The sequence below is a fragment of the Rhea pennata genome, chromosome Z (assembly GCF_028389875.1).
Source record: "Rhea pennata isolate bPtePen1 chromosome Z, bPtePen1.pri, whole genome shotgun sequence".
Classification (NCBI taxonomy): Eukaryota; Metazoa; Chordata; class Aves; order Rheiformes; family Rheidae; genus Rhea; species Rhea pennata.
The window spans coordinates 16,879,775-16,896,761 of record NC_084702.1 but is presented as its reverse complement, the minus strand read 5'-3'; the positions used below and the strand labels follow the sequence as shown (position 1 = coordinate 16,896,761).

Below are 16,987 nucleotides of genomic sequence, written 5' to 3'. Positions count from 1 at the left end.
ACCACTTCAGACAAAATCTGCAAGTTTAGCTTAAAGAGAACTACCTATCTAGAAAACTATGCCTGAAACAGATAAAGAACACCCCCCCCCCAAACCACTGCTCCTCTAACAGGACTGCAGGGACTAGCACACTGCCACAGGGAAAGAGACAGTGGAAGCTCCTTTCTTCTGCATTAGCACAAAAAGATATTTCAGATTAACTAAAATACAACCCCAAAACTCTCAGTCATAAAAGAAATACACATTGAAATATGAGAGGAAGGCAGGAAATCAAAAACACAATCTCTGGTAGGGAAAACAATGAACAAATACAGATTAGGCTTTTCAGAGCATTAAGATTTCCCTGCTGATTTTTTTTTCTAAGAGTCTTTCTTAGCTTCCTTATACTTTTCCTTACCCAAGAGTCCTTAAAGGTTTTTTAAAAAATGCCACTGTGCCCTTCCATCTTCTAAACCATGGCAACAAAACTCCTGATCTCCTTCAATTCTAAAAAGCCTGTTAGTCTGCTGGGACAATCCTTAGCTATACTATCGTTTGCATGTCCAGTTTGGTTTCTCTAGGACCTACTTCAAATACAACAAAATAGCAGTGAATGTATTTTAACATCTGAAGAATTATGCCTCATTTCTCCTAAACAGCATTAAATTTTACGTTCTTCAAAATGTGTGCATGCTTTTTTATTTCTGTATGTATACAACACAAATTATAAAAAATACACAAGCATATCCTAAACTTCAAGATCACCAGAATGGCGAAGTTAAAATAGCCACTGAAGTTGAGTAACATGCTGGATATTAGTAAGAATACAGCTACATGTGCATCTACAGAAAGTCTAAAGCATAACACATCAAACTAATAAAACTTAGTCAAGAAATGATAGTAAGTCTCAATGTGAATCAGAACATTGTGGCTACAAAAAAGGTTCTTCCTGTATACTCTGATATTTTCAACACATTTGCACAGCAGACGTCCCACCAATTTTTAGATTTTGCAGTTCTTCAATATCTGTATGCTTTTGCCGCTAAGGACACTATCACTGCTACCAGCAAAAGAGCAGCTAATAAAAACACGCAACACCTCCACTTCCCCTATGTGTACGTTGTCATATTGGTTAGAGTGGTTTTAATCTGATTTACGTCTTTTATCATAGTGTTTTCTCAAGAAATTTAGAAAATAGGTATTTTGTTTAAAAAAAATGCAAAGTTTCTCACTGCATATAATTCCTTCACATATAGCTTTTAGATAATAGGAAAGGCAGAAAAACATCCTAAAGCTCTAGTCACAAATCAACACACACTTATGTTACTGCTATCCATATCTTCGTGGAACAAACAATATCCGAGCTCAGCAGATTATTTATTAGGAGTCAATTCCATTGGTGGCTATTTAAATTATTAAAATTACTTTTTCACTACAATGATAATTTTATTTCTTGAGAAATATCCAGAAACAGATTTACAAATTATTTGCACAGGTATTGGCGTTCAAAAAGGCACACAGGCAAAAAGCTTTTATTAAGTATGAAAGCAAAGATTTTTACTGCCAATTTTATTATAAAAGATCACAGAATAGGTGAGGTTGGAAGGGACCTCTGGAGATTCTCTGGTCCAACTCCCCTGCTCTGCAGGGTCACCTAGAGCACACTGCCCAGGACCATGTCACATTTCAAGTAGCTCCAAGGATGGATCAACCTCTCTAGGCAACCTATTCCGGTGCTCCGATACCCTGTCAATGCAGAAGTGTTTGCTGAGGCTCAGTGGAACATTCTGTATTTCAGTTTGTGGCTGTTGCCTCTTGTCCTGTCACTTGGCACCACTGAGGAGTCTGGTCCCATCTGGTCTTATCAAAGTATTTATAGACTTTGATAAGACCCCCCTCCCCGGACTCAGCCTTCTTTCCTCCAGGCTGAACAGGCCCAGCTTTCTCAGCTTTTCTTCATAAAAGAGATGCTCTGGTTACTTCATCACCTTAGTAGCCCTATGCTGGACTCTCTCCAGTAGCTCCATGTCTCTCTTGTCTTATGGAGCCCAGAACTGGATGCAGTACTCCAGATGAGGCCTCCCCAGGGCTGAGTAGAGGGGCAGGATCACCTCCCTCAACCTGCTGGCAAAGCTTTGCCTAAGTCCCCCAGGATAGCATTGGCCTTTGCCACAGGGGCACATTGCTAGCTCACAGTCAACTTGTCCACCAGGACTCCCAGGTCCTTCTTTGTAGAGCTGCTTTCCAGTAGGTCAGCCCACAGCCTGTACTGGTGCAGGGGACCGTCCCAGATGCAGGACCCTGCACTTAGTTTTATTGAACTTCATGAGGTTCCTCTCTGCCAGTCTCTCCAGCTTGTCAAGGTCCTTCTGAATGGAAGCACAAAAAAACAGCTTTTAGCCACTCTTCTCAGTTTTGTATCATCAGCAAAGTGGCAGAGGAGGTACTCTGTCCCTTCATCCAGGTCACTGATGAGTAAATTGAACAGAACTGGAGCATATACAGATCACCAGGGTACAGCTGTTATTAGACTTTGTACCACTGATCATCATCTTCTGAACTTGGCCGTTCAGCCAGTTTTGAATCCACCTAACTGTCTGCTCATCTGACCCACGCTTCATCAGCTTGTTTATGAGCATGTTATGGGATACAGTGTCAAAAGCCTTATTGAAGTCAAGGAAGACAAGATCTATTGCTCCTCCCTCATCCACCAAGCCAACTAGCTCATGGTAGAAAGAAGGCTATGAGGCTGGTCACATATGATTTCCCCTTCATAAATCCATGCTGACAGCTCCTGATCACCCGTTTGTCCTTAACACGTCTGGAAATGGCAGTCAGGATTAGTTGCTCCATCACCTTCCCAGGGATCGAGGTGAAGCCAACTGTCCTCAAATTTGTCAAATCTTCATTCTTAAAAACAGGAGCAATGTTTTCTTTCTTCCAGCCTTCAGCAATGTCTCCCAGTCAGCACAACCTGTCAGTGATGATTGAGAGTGGCCTTGTAATGACACCAGCCAGTTCCCTCAGGACTCGCACGTGCTTTCCATTGGGTCCTATGGTCTTGCATATATACAGTCTCTTCAAATGTTTCCAAAGCTGTTCCTCTTCTACCAAGGGCAAGTCTTCCTTGCTCCAGACTTCCTCTCTCATCTCAGAGGCCTGGGATTCCTGAAGGCTGGTCTTACCAATAAGGATTGGGGCAAAGAAGGCACTGAGTACCTTGGCCTTTTCCGTGTCCTTTTTAACCAGGGCCTCTGTCCCACTTGGTAGCAGGTCCACATTTTCCCAAGGCTCTCACAAGCGTATAAGCACAAAAAGACCTTCTTGATGTCCTTCCCATCCCTCATCAGGTTTAATTCCAGATGAGTTTTAGTCTTCCTGACTCTAAGGTCATGTATTCATCATTTAAACTGCAAAGTGTTGAAGCCCACCCCACTTTCTGTCCTGTAATTAGTTAAATAAAACAGCCGCTAATTAACGCTAGAACTCTCAAAATACTAAGAGAATTCAGTTGTGAGCAGCAGACCATTTGGTAAAAGTATGTTTTTCTCTCATAGCACTGCAGTTTTGTTGACATGAGCATTATTCCCATATATAGAACTAACTCCCATAGATAGAACTGATAGATAGAACTGATAAAACAGATGGAATTTATAATTTCAATAGTACACATCAGGTCACTGCAGATATACCTCCACTTCTGGCTGCCTCCTTGGTATTATTCTTTTGTGGTAAGGGCACTCAGAAAGTAACTTTCAGAGTAACTTATTCCTAAAGACATATCCACTGTCTGAAGCAGAAAAAACCCATACTCACAAGTAACACAAGTAAGAAAAAAAAACACTATCAAATAGCACTAATAAGCTGTTATATTCCAACATATATAACAGTCACATATCAGGAATTACTGTGGAATATGAACTATCAGAGTGACAACTGATAGCTAGTAATAAAATGTTTAGTCTTACTAAAGCTGAAAAGCTCTGGTAGTTGCACTTAAAAAACCTAATTCTTCTGTCAAATGACAAAATCTTTCAATAGTGACCTGGAAGCATGGTTATTTGTCTTTAAAAAGTTAAGGTTATATAACAAAAATGTGGTTACATTATTCTGTCACATATAAACACAAGCAAGAAATACCATCTTTCTACATTTCTTCACCTTTCACTCTAAAAATGAGACCAAAAACATCTTAAATCATACATTATGCACAGTATATGAGACAACATTTACATTTTAGAAAGTATGTTAAATTCCTTAATGAAATTAAACCTCAAGCAGAAGCAGGCCATCCAATACAACAGAATTCCTAATATAAGCTATCCTTTGAGATAAATAAGCCACAGGCAGAGGAAAGTCTGTACCACTTTAGAGTTTTCACTCCTCCCCCACCCCAAACCCTCAGATTGCAAGGCACGCTATATAAAGGTAATCACAGTTGAATAGAAATCTGACTTCTGGGCATTATCCTGCTTATTTCAAAGATTAGCTTTGCAGGGAACAAAAGCTACTATATGGCAATTATCATTCTGTGAAAATTCCATCAGCTCTTTTAGTTTGAGATATTTAGTTAAAATTACCAAAGTTATCTCTAATTTTTACCATGTTACCATATTTATTTGGGGTGGGGGTTACCACTTTACTATATTTAAATTATTAAAAAGTTATTTCAAACTCAAATGCAGCGGTAAACCCAAACAGTAGAAGTTTTATTACTCAACAAATACACACAAATGTTACATTCACACACTGAACCATAAAGGGAAATGTCCAATGACAATTTAAATTTAGGCCTCCTAATAGCAAAGCCATATTTACACTAAGTCATGTTTGCCACAAAATATTAATTCATCAGCTTCTATGGTTACTGTTGAAGAGATTCATAAAGGCCAGCAACGAGGCAACAGTCACAGCAGGAATAAAAACTGACAAAATATATCAATGGCTATAATCTGTAGATGTGCAAATTCATTTGACAAACCACATAAAAATTAAAATACAACCAAATTTGTTATTAGTTAGTTCTCTTCACTTTCAAGATTTATCTTTTTATATCCACTACTTTGTTTACCTCCTATTTATGATCAATCAGCCTCTACTCTATAGCCTTTGCAAAGTTTTCAGGCAGCAGCCTCATCTTTTATCCTGCATTACTACACAACAGTTGGATAACATCTCTTCCAGAACTATATAAACAACTTTTTCATAATTACCATCTACAAAGTTTGTTAGAGATGTTTCTACCATTACGCCCCCCAAAAAATTTACAACAGCAGGGCCACCAAGATTTTGAAATTAATGTTTAACATTCAAAGTAGAAGCTTTTGTCATTGCTTTTTTTTGTACTTTTGTGCTTTCATATTTAACGGTTGCATAAACTCATATCGTCATTTTTTCAATATACCCTCCTTGAAGTAGGGAATGACTTTTTAAAATGTGTTTCTTTAGCTTTTAAACAAGAAAAGCTGATTTCATGAACAGAACTCTCAGGCACCAGAAAAATGCTTACCAACCTTTATTATGAACAATTATAATTGCCTGTTAAATTAATTAGACTAGTGTGCTACTGTTATAAATAATAATCTCTACAGAGAGCCACTCCGAAAGATGGAAAATACTGTCACATTAACATATTCAATCTAAGTCATTATCAACTAAAAGAATGTTTCTAAAATTAAAAAAAACTCAGACAACATGTATTTCAAAAGAGGTAAAATGGAAAAATATCACAATGTGACATGAAGTGCTTGCAACGTAAAAATTTAACAAAGTTTGACATAAAATGGAATCACTACCAATTGGTTTATATTTAAAAACAAATATCAACTAAACTGCAGTTTTAATGAACTGCAAACAAAATTTGTTTACAGAGGCTTAAACAAATCCATAGAACCCACCTGCAATCCTAACCAGACAGTACTGGAGATCAATATTTGTTCTAAAGGTGACTCGAAGAATCTTCCCAAATCAAGACAGCATGATATATTATTAATTTGATCAGGTTCTGATAGAATTGTGTTCAGGTTCTTTGATTCTGTATTGCAGGCAAACTGAGTATTTAATATATTTTCAAGATTCTTTCAGAATGTTCCACAGACATTTGGGTTATCATGAAAATATAAACGCACACTTACAATATGGAAGAACGTTAGCTGTGCTTTTAATGCAACTTAATTTATCTTCACAACACGAAGCACTCTAATAACAAAAACATAATAGGCAAGACAAAACTTTGCAACTAAGCAAATATAAGTTTTCTTCTAATATAGAGAATTTAAAACATGCTCTCTTTCCCAGATTATATTGAACAACAACAAAAAAAAAAAAAAGCTGACCAAAATATCTCCAACCAACCGACTAAAAAAACATGTAAGCACTCTAAACTACAGATTTGTCATGCAGACACACACAGGACACAAGTCAAGATATTACTTTAACCTCAGCATCAGCCACAAGCTATATATCCAAGGATCATCACGCTTGAAGCATTTATGAAAAAAATCTATCATAGGATCATGAGCACAAACTCTGGAAGTGGGAGGTCTGGTTGCAGGAACTATCCTTACTTCCTTAGCTTGGGCTCTGTAAATGAAATGAATATTGGAAGGCAAAGTATGATCATAATGCCTGTAAAAAAATGCAGAAGGCTTCCAGGCCTGAGAAAACAGCGAGTTACAACCGTCAGGTGCTAAAGATCTACTGATCAAGGTAGCTCAGGAACATGTCCTGTGACATGAAATCTACTAAGGAGATAGCAAAAAGGCAATGAATGAAGAAAGAATCCACACACTCACAGAAAAATCCTATACTTTGAGATCTGCCTTTTGCCTATAGTGCATCAACAATGAGGACCTGTCCATGGTTCTGCAGAAAGGCCACTGGACTGGAACAGGAGATGGAAAAGGACTTCCAGTTACTCAAACTCTTCCCATCATGAACTCAATTAATTTTGGCACTATTACAAAGCTAAATGGTGGTCCAGAGATTCCAAACTGATGTCCAAACATGTATGTCAAAATGTAATTCACAGAATATCCAGAAAGAGTCAAGCAAAAAGAGCTGTTTCAAGATCCACGAGGATGGAACCCCAAAGGCTTCCTGTGTGGAAGATGGCACTACAGGATCTGAACATGGTAGCATAGGACATGATCTAAGCTCAGGCTGTTCTTCCATGTGTTTGTGGCCTGAATCACCAGATTCAGAATAATGCAGTCTGTTCATGGCATCATTCCTGGTACCCGGGTCAGTCACTAAGCCCTTTTACATCAGAAGGGGTCAGAACTTAAAAACACAGGTGATTCTTAGTAGAAAAGATTAAAGGCCACTATTCAAATTTTAAATTATATTACATTCCCACAAGTAGGTGCAGCACATAAACTTATCAGCTTAAATATGATCACCATAAGAGAGCAATTTGTGAATCCAACTGTATCAAATAAGAATCTCAATTCAAAAAAAAAAAAAAAAAAAAAAAGAGAGAGACAGGAGAAAAAGTAGCTCCTCTAGTAATAAAACTCACAGGAACTCTATTAGGATAGAAAGACTTCCAAAAAAGAAAGAACAGTAAGTCTATTCCCAGACTGTATGGTTGTTAGAGGTGCTTCCTTCTGACATACAGGAGGACACTTCATTTACCCTTGCTGAACTTCATAAGGTTTCTGCCAGCTCAATCTTTCTGCCTGTCCAGGTACCTCTGAATGGCAGCCCTGTCCTCAAGTGTATCAGCTGGTCTCCACCAACTTGGTGCCTTTTATAAACCTGATGAGACTACACTGCATTGCCTCCTCCAGGCTGTTTCTAAAGAAACAGGACAGGTCCCAGTACAAACCCCTGCAGTACCCACTTGTTACCTGTGTCCACATAGCATTACGGAATCACAGAATCAGTAAGGTTGGAAGGGACCTCTGGAGATCATCTAGTCCAACCTCCCAAAGACATCCTGGTGCTGGTTCCACTGGGGCTCGAACCCAGGACCATCTCCATTTAAAGCAGATGTGATAACCACCACACTAACCTCTATTACTCATTAACCACTACCCTCTAAGCCTAATCATCCATCTTCCCCCCCCCCCAATTAACCATCTAGTTGTCCACTCACTCAGATGAGCACAACATCCTAATCTGGATATGAGGACAACAGTTTCTAACGTCTTGCTGAAGTCAAAGTAAATAATATCCATTGCTCTCCCATCAGTCACACATCCAATAATTCTATCACACAAGGAAAGCAGGTTGGTCAGGTGCGATTTACAGTTGGAAAAACCATGCTGGATATTCAAAATCATAACTTTCACAAAACAAGAGCTCCCAAGCAGACTGACACATGACGTTCTCTGCAGCGAAGTAAGGCCTATGGCTCTCTTTTGGCCTTCTTTGAAGATGTGTGCAAACATCTGCCTTTCTCCAGTCATCAGTGGCCCTCCTCTGATCTCCATGACTTTTCAAGGGTGATAGAGAGCAGCCTTGCCGCAGCATCAGAAAGTTCCTTCAGCACACTTAGATGCAGCTCCTCTGGTCCTGTGGAACTGTATGGATCAAATTCTTGCAAGCAATCTCTGACTCAATCCTTAGGCACTGCTGATAGTTCCTCTTTTTGAATGCCTTCAGTAAGCACAGCAGCTTGAGACACCCTGCCAGTGAAGACTCAGATAAAAAAGGCACATTAGCCTTTTTTATCTTTGTTTTCATTAGATAACCTGTCCTATTCATCAACAGATCCACATTTTCCTTGTTTAGCCTTTTACTATCAGAGTAAAAGCTTCTCAGGTTCCCCTCGATGGAGCTTGAAAGCATTAACACTAGACAAACTTAGGCTACACTTTGGCTGACACCATTCCGACATTTCCAAAATTCCTCCTTTGTATCTTGTGCCTGATTCCAGCTCTTAGGTACACTGCCTTTTTGCACTGGAGCTAAGTCATGAGTTGTCTGTCTCCTCATAAAACTTGATTTCCTGAGTACAAGCATGAGCGGTTCTTGAAATTGAAGGAAGGAGTCCTGAAGTATCTGACAGTTTTACTGAGCTCCCTTACTATTTGGAGTTGCCTTCTATGGGACCTCACTAACCATTTCCCTGAATAAACTGAAATTTGCTCTCCTGAAGTCCAGGGCCTGTACTCTGCTATTTTCAATCCCCTCAGGGTCTTCATCTCCACTATTCTATGGTTGCTATTACTAAGGCTGGATTGAGTATCACCTACCCAACCAGTTCTTCCTTGTTGGTCAACAGCAGATCTACCTTTATGTCACCCTTAGTTGGCCCACTCAGTACCTTTATCAAGAAGCTATCCCTAACACCCTGCAGACACTCTCCCTACCTCCCTTAAACCTGGGTCATAATCTCTCCAACATCTGAAGCTCTCTTCGCCAGGCTGGTCAGCCTGTTAACATGGATACTCTTGCCTTACTTTGGCAAGGGGATGTCATCTCTCCCTAACAGTCCTTGATCCTCAGAATGGGTCCCAATACGTTAAAAGCCAAATCCCCATCAACAACATCAGCTGTGCAACTAAGTACTGCTCTGCAGGAATTGCTGCTCTTCCCCAAACCTCTCCTCTTAACTGGCAAGATCAATGAGCTCTTACATACCTGAATTGTTTAAGCTAGAGAGATAGCACTATCCCTGGTAATATAAACTTGGTTTGCAAGCCTCAAACATTTGTAAATTTCATGACAAGCACAGCATATTCACAGTCCACATGACTCAACATGAATTACAAGCACTTGGTCTAGTTTCCCTCCATTTTGGCAAAGCAAACATCACCACCAATGATCACGCATGAATTCTTCCATACTGCCAATTAAGAATACAGGGGATATGCAGAGGAGTGACAGGAAGGCCAAATAAATGACTTTCAGGAATGAGAAAGTATCAGGAGATGAGCTAAATTTCTTCTAATGAAAGAAACAATGACTGGAAAAGTGTTCCTATGCCTTCTGGGTACTTTCTCCTACCCCTCAGCATCCAGTTTGACTATGATTCTCTTTTTTCCATAGAATGAGGCACTGCATGCTACTCAAAAGTCTCTTGAATAACATTCTGTCCTCTTATCCACTTTATCTTTCAAATCTTGAGTCCTTCTTCAGAAAGGAAAGTTAACTGAGATAAGATGATCTAACATCTAATTCAGAGTTTAAAAATAAAATGTTTGATTTGCAGTATTCTGCAATTTGGCATTTTTATGATGTTCTGTCCAGAAACATCCTTTTTTTTTGACATACATCACAAACAGAGGATCTTTGCTTTGTCCAACATGACAACTAAGTGGGGCCCAAAAGTATTCTCATTATTGTTAGCATCACACCTAGTAAAAACTGCAAGATTATTCTGTAAGACTGTATACTACAAGAAGAGCTATCTCTAGTTATAGAGACTAGGGAAAGGCATTTTACAGATGTGCTAAAGTAGTTAAGCATCAGCTCCACAAGCTCACAACAAAAAATCCCAGTACGCTTATCAGAATGTATCTTCATTTGAAATAGAAGTCTTGATTAAAAGTGATCTCCTCTTCAAAAGAGGTGAGCCTCCTTTGGAAAGTCATAGGAGGAGAGGACAGAGAGAGAGAGGGACAGAGAAGGACGGGGGGGACGGGGGGACAGAGAGAGAAGGGGGGACAGAAGGACAGAGGGACAGAGAGAGAGAGAGAGGGACAGAGAGAGAGAGAGAGGGACGGGGGGGACAGAGGGAGGGAGGGCGAGAAGGACAGAGAGGGACGGAGAGAGCGAGAGGGAGGGAGGGACAGAGAGGGAGGGAGGGACAGAGAGGGAGGGAGGGACAGAAGGACAGCCAGAGAGAGAGGGACAGCCAGAGAGAGAGAGAGGGAAGGACAGACAGACAGAGAACAACAGAGAGAGAGGACAAGCAGAGAGGCATGAATTAACCCTTTCATTGGATTTGTCACCTAGAAGGAAAATAAGCAATTTTCATGTTTGTGCAAGAGATCTTCAGGCAAGTTGTTTCAACAAGTTAACTTAATCATAGTTGGTCAGGAATGAGCCAACAAAATGTTTATCAGAATTCTTGCCACTGTAGTATGAAAGCTATTTGAAAAAAGGCCCCAAAATATTCTACGTCTCAGTAAAACAACGTCTTCTAAGATCAATAAGCCAGTACCAAAGACGTAACAGTAAAATAAACAAATAAAATGGGAAATTACTTTAGGTACAGAATTATACCAGAAGAGTGTGGAAATACCAGTAAGAAAGAAAAAATCCATACAGACTAAAATTCAAGGCCTAAGTAAGAAACATGCAAAAGCAAGACTGCACTGCTGGGCACTACTGGGACTACAAACAGCATCACAAGAGCAACCTTACAGATTGAATGTCACATACTGAGAAATGAAAATAACAGTAATGCACTGGATGAGTACGAGAACAAGCTGCAACTGCCAGAAACAATTTTTTGGACCAGATAGATAGAAATCCACAAAAGCAGAAGGAGTTCTTGAACTGGTCCAGAACAGTGCACAACAGTTTGTTTATTATTCTGTAATAAGATGCTTAAATCCATTATCTTTGCAAAACTAGAAGAACAAATATTACATATGAATTTATATTAAAAAAATAAACAAAAATCAGAAAGCTTGTTCAAAAAAAAAAAAAAAAAAAAAAAACAGAAGGTGCAGCCAAGAGTAAAATTTTTACAGGTAGCATGAAGACTGTTCAAGCATAACATACTGTGTTGTGAGTAAAAATGTTTGCTGAACATATAAATAAAAGGAATTGAAGCAAAGGTAAACTATAAAGCATCCTACAAAAAGCAGAAATTGTGTCCAAATCAGGAAGATAAGTTCAAAATCTGGCCAGTTAAATAAATAAAAACATAAATAAATAAATATAATAAGCATATTAAAAATAGAGATAAATCTGAAAACAAAGAAAAAAAAATCATTCCCTTTTAGGAGCAGGAAGATTCGCACAAAAGCCTGCAGAACTAAAAGATGATCCATACATAAAGCTGACACATTAAGATCCTTCCTATTATCCTCCATTATCACTACTCACATAGAACTCTTGAATTCATTAAAGATTCAGTTGATGAAAGATGTGTAAAATCTGCAGAATAAAATGATTTTACTGATATCATTGAATTAATCCAAAGGTTTACACAAAACACAATTCATAATTTGCAAGGTACTTACAAAGGTCCTTGGCAAATTCAAACTTTTAAAAGGTGATTGAAGAAAAGAAAGATGATCTTGTCCCAATTTACCACCAAGTTTAGCAAGGCATCACAAAGCATCCTATGAACTACTTCAATTCAGTTTGCTTGGGTGACTTTAATTATGTCAGTCAACTATCAAAATTCGGATAAACTGTGAACAGTTTGCCTCACAACTGTCTTCCACTAACAGGCACTTGATATATGCCCTTGAAGGTCCAGAGAAGACAAACATTACATCACAAGTAACTACTTTCATCATGAAACCTAAGATACTCACTAAAGAATAGAAGAATAAAGGATATTCAAAAATTCAGAGGTATGCCCTGAAATTCAGCTCAAGTCAGTCCCGAGGCAATCCCACAAAGACAATGCTGAACATTAAGTGTGCATACACTGTGATAGAAGACTATAATCCTAGGCAAAGTAGGATAGCGCATACTAAAAGCACCACAGCTTCGCTGGTATTATCTGAGATGCATTAAGTCCAGTTTGGATAGGCTTTAGACATTCTACAATTACAACTTTCAGTTGCAACACAGATACAGTACAAATGAGAATTATTAGTATGTGACTATTTTTTCTGCATAATTATGTATTTTTCATTGTTCAGTCTCATTCCTCTATTTGATAAAGTTCTCTAATCCCTACATCTTTGCAAAACACAAACTAATTAAGACATATTTTACAGGTTTTTTTAAGGCCATGACTGATACATGAATAAAAATAACACCTAAGAGACATGCATGTCAATAAATATAGTTAAAAAAAATATTCACAGGTTCTACTGACTCTAAAACATGATCACAAACAGTATACACGTATATGTCCTTGTTATTTCCTGTCATTGTGCCAACAACTCCATGAAACCTCTGTAAAAAGCAATCAAGATCAATACATCAATCAAAATTTGCACTATTTTGTACAAAACCTACTTTAATTGTAGTATACAAAGTCTCTTTAACATAAGAAAGGGAAAAGTCACAGCTGTCACTATTTCTAAAGTAACTCAGTATTCAAGCTCTAACTCCCTTTACTGCCTGCCAAGATACTTTAGTGAAAAATTAATCAATCACTAATATATACCCATACAGCTTTCAGAATAGATTGTATCTTTATTTAAAATAACTTATTAATCCTAACATTATATTAATAGCATTAAAATAAAATAATCCCTCATTGTCTTACAAACCCACCCACGTGACATGTAAAGTGATCCCTGTTGTAGCATGTTCCCCACGCCAGGTTATCAGTACCAGGATATTTATGTTGTACTTTTACTGTTAATTGACTTAAGTAGCCTTGGTGATTCCGAATTACTCCTTTATAAATCACAGAAACAACAGGGCTCAGAACACCTTCCTTTCTGCAAATCACCATGGTTTATTAGCCATATATATAATCTCTCAATATGTAAATGACACCTGAACTCTTTGTCAGAATAGGCAGAATAGTCACTGAAAGAAGATTCCAATCACACCTCCAAACCCCGCAAATTCTTGTTTTAAATAATGTTATTAATAAACATTTCAGCTTCATGTAAACTGGTGTCTGGACAGTCCTGCTTGTAAAAGGTCTTAAAGTCCCTCTCTATGCTTCACAGAATGTCATACAAATATTAAATGCATTACAACAAAAACCTTCATCACCCTGGACTGGCTTCCATTTTTTAAATCTGTCTTACTTTTTAAGTTTATGGTTAACAATTCAAACTTTCTACTCAGTTTCTTACTATTTTTCATTTGAATTATTTTTGTCTCCAAAACAAGTTCATGTGTTTGCTTTACATTACACTAGAAAATAATGCCCTTGATATTTTTCTTTAAAATACTCCTATTATCTTAAAATTGAAAACCACAAACAGAAGATTTAATTTTTTTTCAGATTTTTCTTTCCTATTTTTTAACTTGGGTAAGTTACTAGTCAGTATCTTCCATATTTCCATAGACATGGTTGTACTTCTAGGCAAAATTTTGAATGGTGTAGAATCGTAGTTCTTTTGTCTCTTCCTCCATATCCAGTATTTCTCTTCTCTCATAACGAAAAATACTCTAAAATCTAAATAGCTTAATTCATTTTAAGGAATATACTTGCAAAACTATGATGCTACTCCCTGAATAAATGTAAGACATGACAACATTAAATCAATCATTTAAGTAAAAAGAAATTGTCACTTCAGTTCCAGTTTTCAGCTTTAACATCGGTTTCACTCTTAGCGTACAAGTGCTCTTGTCTCCCTCTTCTGAAGGGATGAAGATGATCGACTGGATCCAAATGCATTCTGTTCCTTTGTGAATATGATATGGTAAGAAAAAGACTATGTTAAAGGAGCAAGGAAAGCTGATTGGAGGGGCAAGGCTAGAATGACATCTTCAGCGAGACTGTCCATAAAGATTGCTCATCCCTTCTTTCCTAAGAAGGCAATCACACACTTAAAGTAATGTCATATAGATTTCTGTAGAAAATATGGTTCTAAAAGTTCTGTATGCAAGTTCTTACATCAATCAGGAAAACAAATCAAGTGAAAATCATAGGTAACTCAATCCATATGAAAACTCAAGTAACACATGCATCCTGCAGTTCACTAACGTTCTACTATTTATCGCAAACTATACCTTCCTGATGAACATTTTTGCTTTTAAAAATTTTAACAGCCAGTTCAGAGACTTACTTGAATTAGAAGAGATAAGCAATACTTGGTAACACCTAGATATTCCTATATGACTCAAAAATTACTGAAAACATACAGTCCAGCTTTGATAGAATTGAATATATATATAATAATATGGTTCAATCACTGGAATCACAGATAACATAAGAAATCCTATGGTTACCACCAGCAATTTCAAGAAAATCAAGAATTCCAACTACATGAGTAGGTTTCCACAACCTGACAATCATGCACTGTAATCCTATGACTCTAACAGCTCCAGAAATTAAGTATCAAATTCTTTTTAATTTAGTGATGACTAACAGACAAAAAAAACTTTCTAAGATAAGTAAACAGACTTTACTAATTGGTCAAGTAAATCTTACCCCAGCAGAATTTTAGCATGAACCTCTTTGTTAGTCCTTGAGATTTCTCTCAAAGAGGTAATTTCTGCATCAAACCAAAATCCTCTTTCTTCTGGAGTCTCAACATTGTAGTTAACCATCACCACATCACCCACGTTTAGTTCACTCCACTTCAGAATGGTTCTTGCTCGAGGTCGAAGATTACTGGTGTTCATTTCCACTATGCCATTCTCTGGGTACCTTGAAAAATGAAATCAACAACAGTAATAATTACTACTCCTATAACAGTAAAAAGTCACAGATAATATTTTTCAAATGTACAAATTTTGAATTAATTTTGGGATTTTATAAAAAGGAAAAATCTGACTTAGTTTATTTTTGAAAATCAGATTTTAATCTAAATACAGACTTGTAATTTGACAATCTTAGAAACAGCCTCCACCAATTCTCAAAACAAAGCAAAAAAAATCATAATTGGAATGAAGTCACTTTCGAGCTTCAGCATAGACATAGCCCAAATTTGCTCCTCGTAAAGTCAATGTTCAAAGAAACTAACAATGAAAAAGTGATGAAGAGTAAACCTAAAATTTTCAAAATAGCATATTACTAGTTTAACTCTGCTTTCATAGATCTGTTACGTTTCCACTAACTTCAACAGCAACAACTTAACAGAACTCTTTAAAAAATATCACCCTACACACATAGCATATCAGATCCATGGGATGAATACAGTCCAAGTCCACATTCCATTCATCAAGTTTTTAAAAAAGGCTAATTACAGAATCCAGCAAGCAAAAAATAGAAGTAAGACTCCCTCTGAGATATGAGGTAACAATTTAAAAGTATTTCTCCCTTTAGTTTATGTAAGGAAAAATTTAAAAAGAAAAAAAATTAACAGGAAGATCATTCCTTTCGTTGACAACACACTTTTCTTGATAAGGTGTAGGAAGAAATGCAACAGAAAAAGAAAGAAAAAGTTGCAAGAAAATAGTTCACTAAATCATAGTTAAGAGATTTTGGTTAATCTGTTATTTTTCAGTGGGAACCTGGTGACTCTTTCCACAATTTTACACAGTGTTTTACAGAACATTAAACACAGATTCCTGAGGTTTGCTTTCTTCTTCCTCCTGTGCTAGTGTGTATCACAGAAAATACATAAATCAAATTGTAACTCATGTAACTAACGAATAATTTATGAAAAGCTTCACTTCCTTTCTAAGTTGAAAGGTTTATTTAGCAGAATTAAGACAAGAATATTTGATAGTAACACAACTAAAAAGTACAAAGCAAAAAGAAGGCTTTTAAGATTTTGGAAATGCTAATTTTTCAGCTTAACAACACAGCCTTCTTAAATCCTGTATATAAGGCAACTCTTCAATAACAGTAGTGGTTGTGTAGTCTTCCCATGTGTTGAAAAAAAACAGTGCACTATGGATACCATAGAAAAATTGCTGGCAGAAAAAAAAAGGCCTGTTATAAAAAAGTAAAAGTAAAATGCTATAGGATGGATTAACTTCTGATACTGCAAGTACCCAAAACAAAATTTCCATTTCATTTTCTTCCAGGAAGAAAAAAACAAAAACAGAACCAAGAGCTGATCTTCTGTCTCTGAGACTTTGTTTGTCCTCTACTATCCAGCTATCTAAAACCCAGCATAAATTTGCTGGGAATATCAAATTTGTCTGAAAAATATGAACCACAGCAGCTTAAAAGTGGCTGTAGTTCAGGCAAACCAACAGCCAAGTAACAGACATATCTATCCTTAATTACTTAAGAAAGTTAAATCCAGAAGTGTTTTCCCCCTAAATGTTCGTGGATTTTTCTAATTAT

At 37.3% G+C, this 16,987-nt stretch overlaps 1 protein-coding gene across 2 annotated transcripts in view; it reads right to left on the bottom strand.

Moving 5' to 3' along the window:
* UHRF2 (ubiquitin like with PHD and ring finger domains 2) overlaps window positions 1–16,987 on the bottom strand; it is a 94,286-nt gene that overhangs the window by 35,466 nt on the left and 41,833 nt on the right. For both annotated transcript variants that reach the window (XM_062599480.1, XM_062599481.1), the window contains exon 4: window positions 15,179–15,397. In XM_062599480.1, the coding sequence (XP_062455464.1) occupies window positions 15,179–15,397 (219 nt within the window). The remainder of the gene's footprint in view (window positions 1–15,178; window positions 15,398–16,987) is intronic.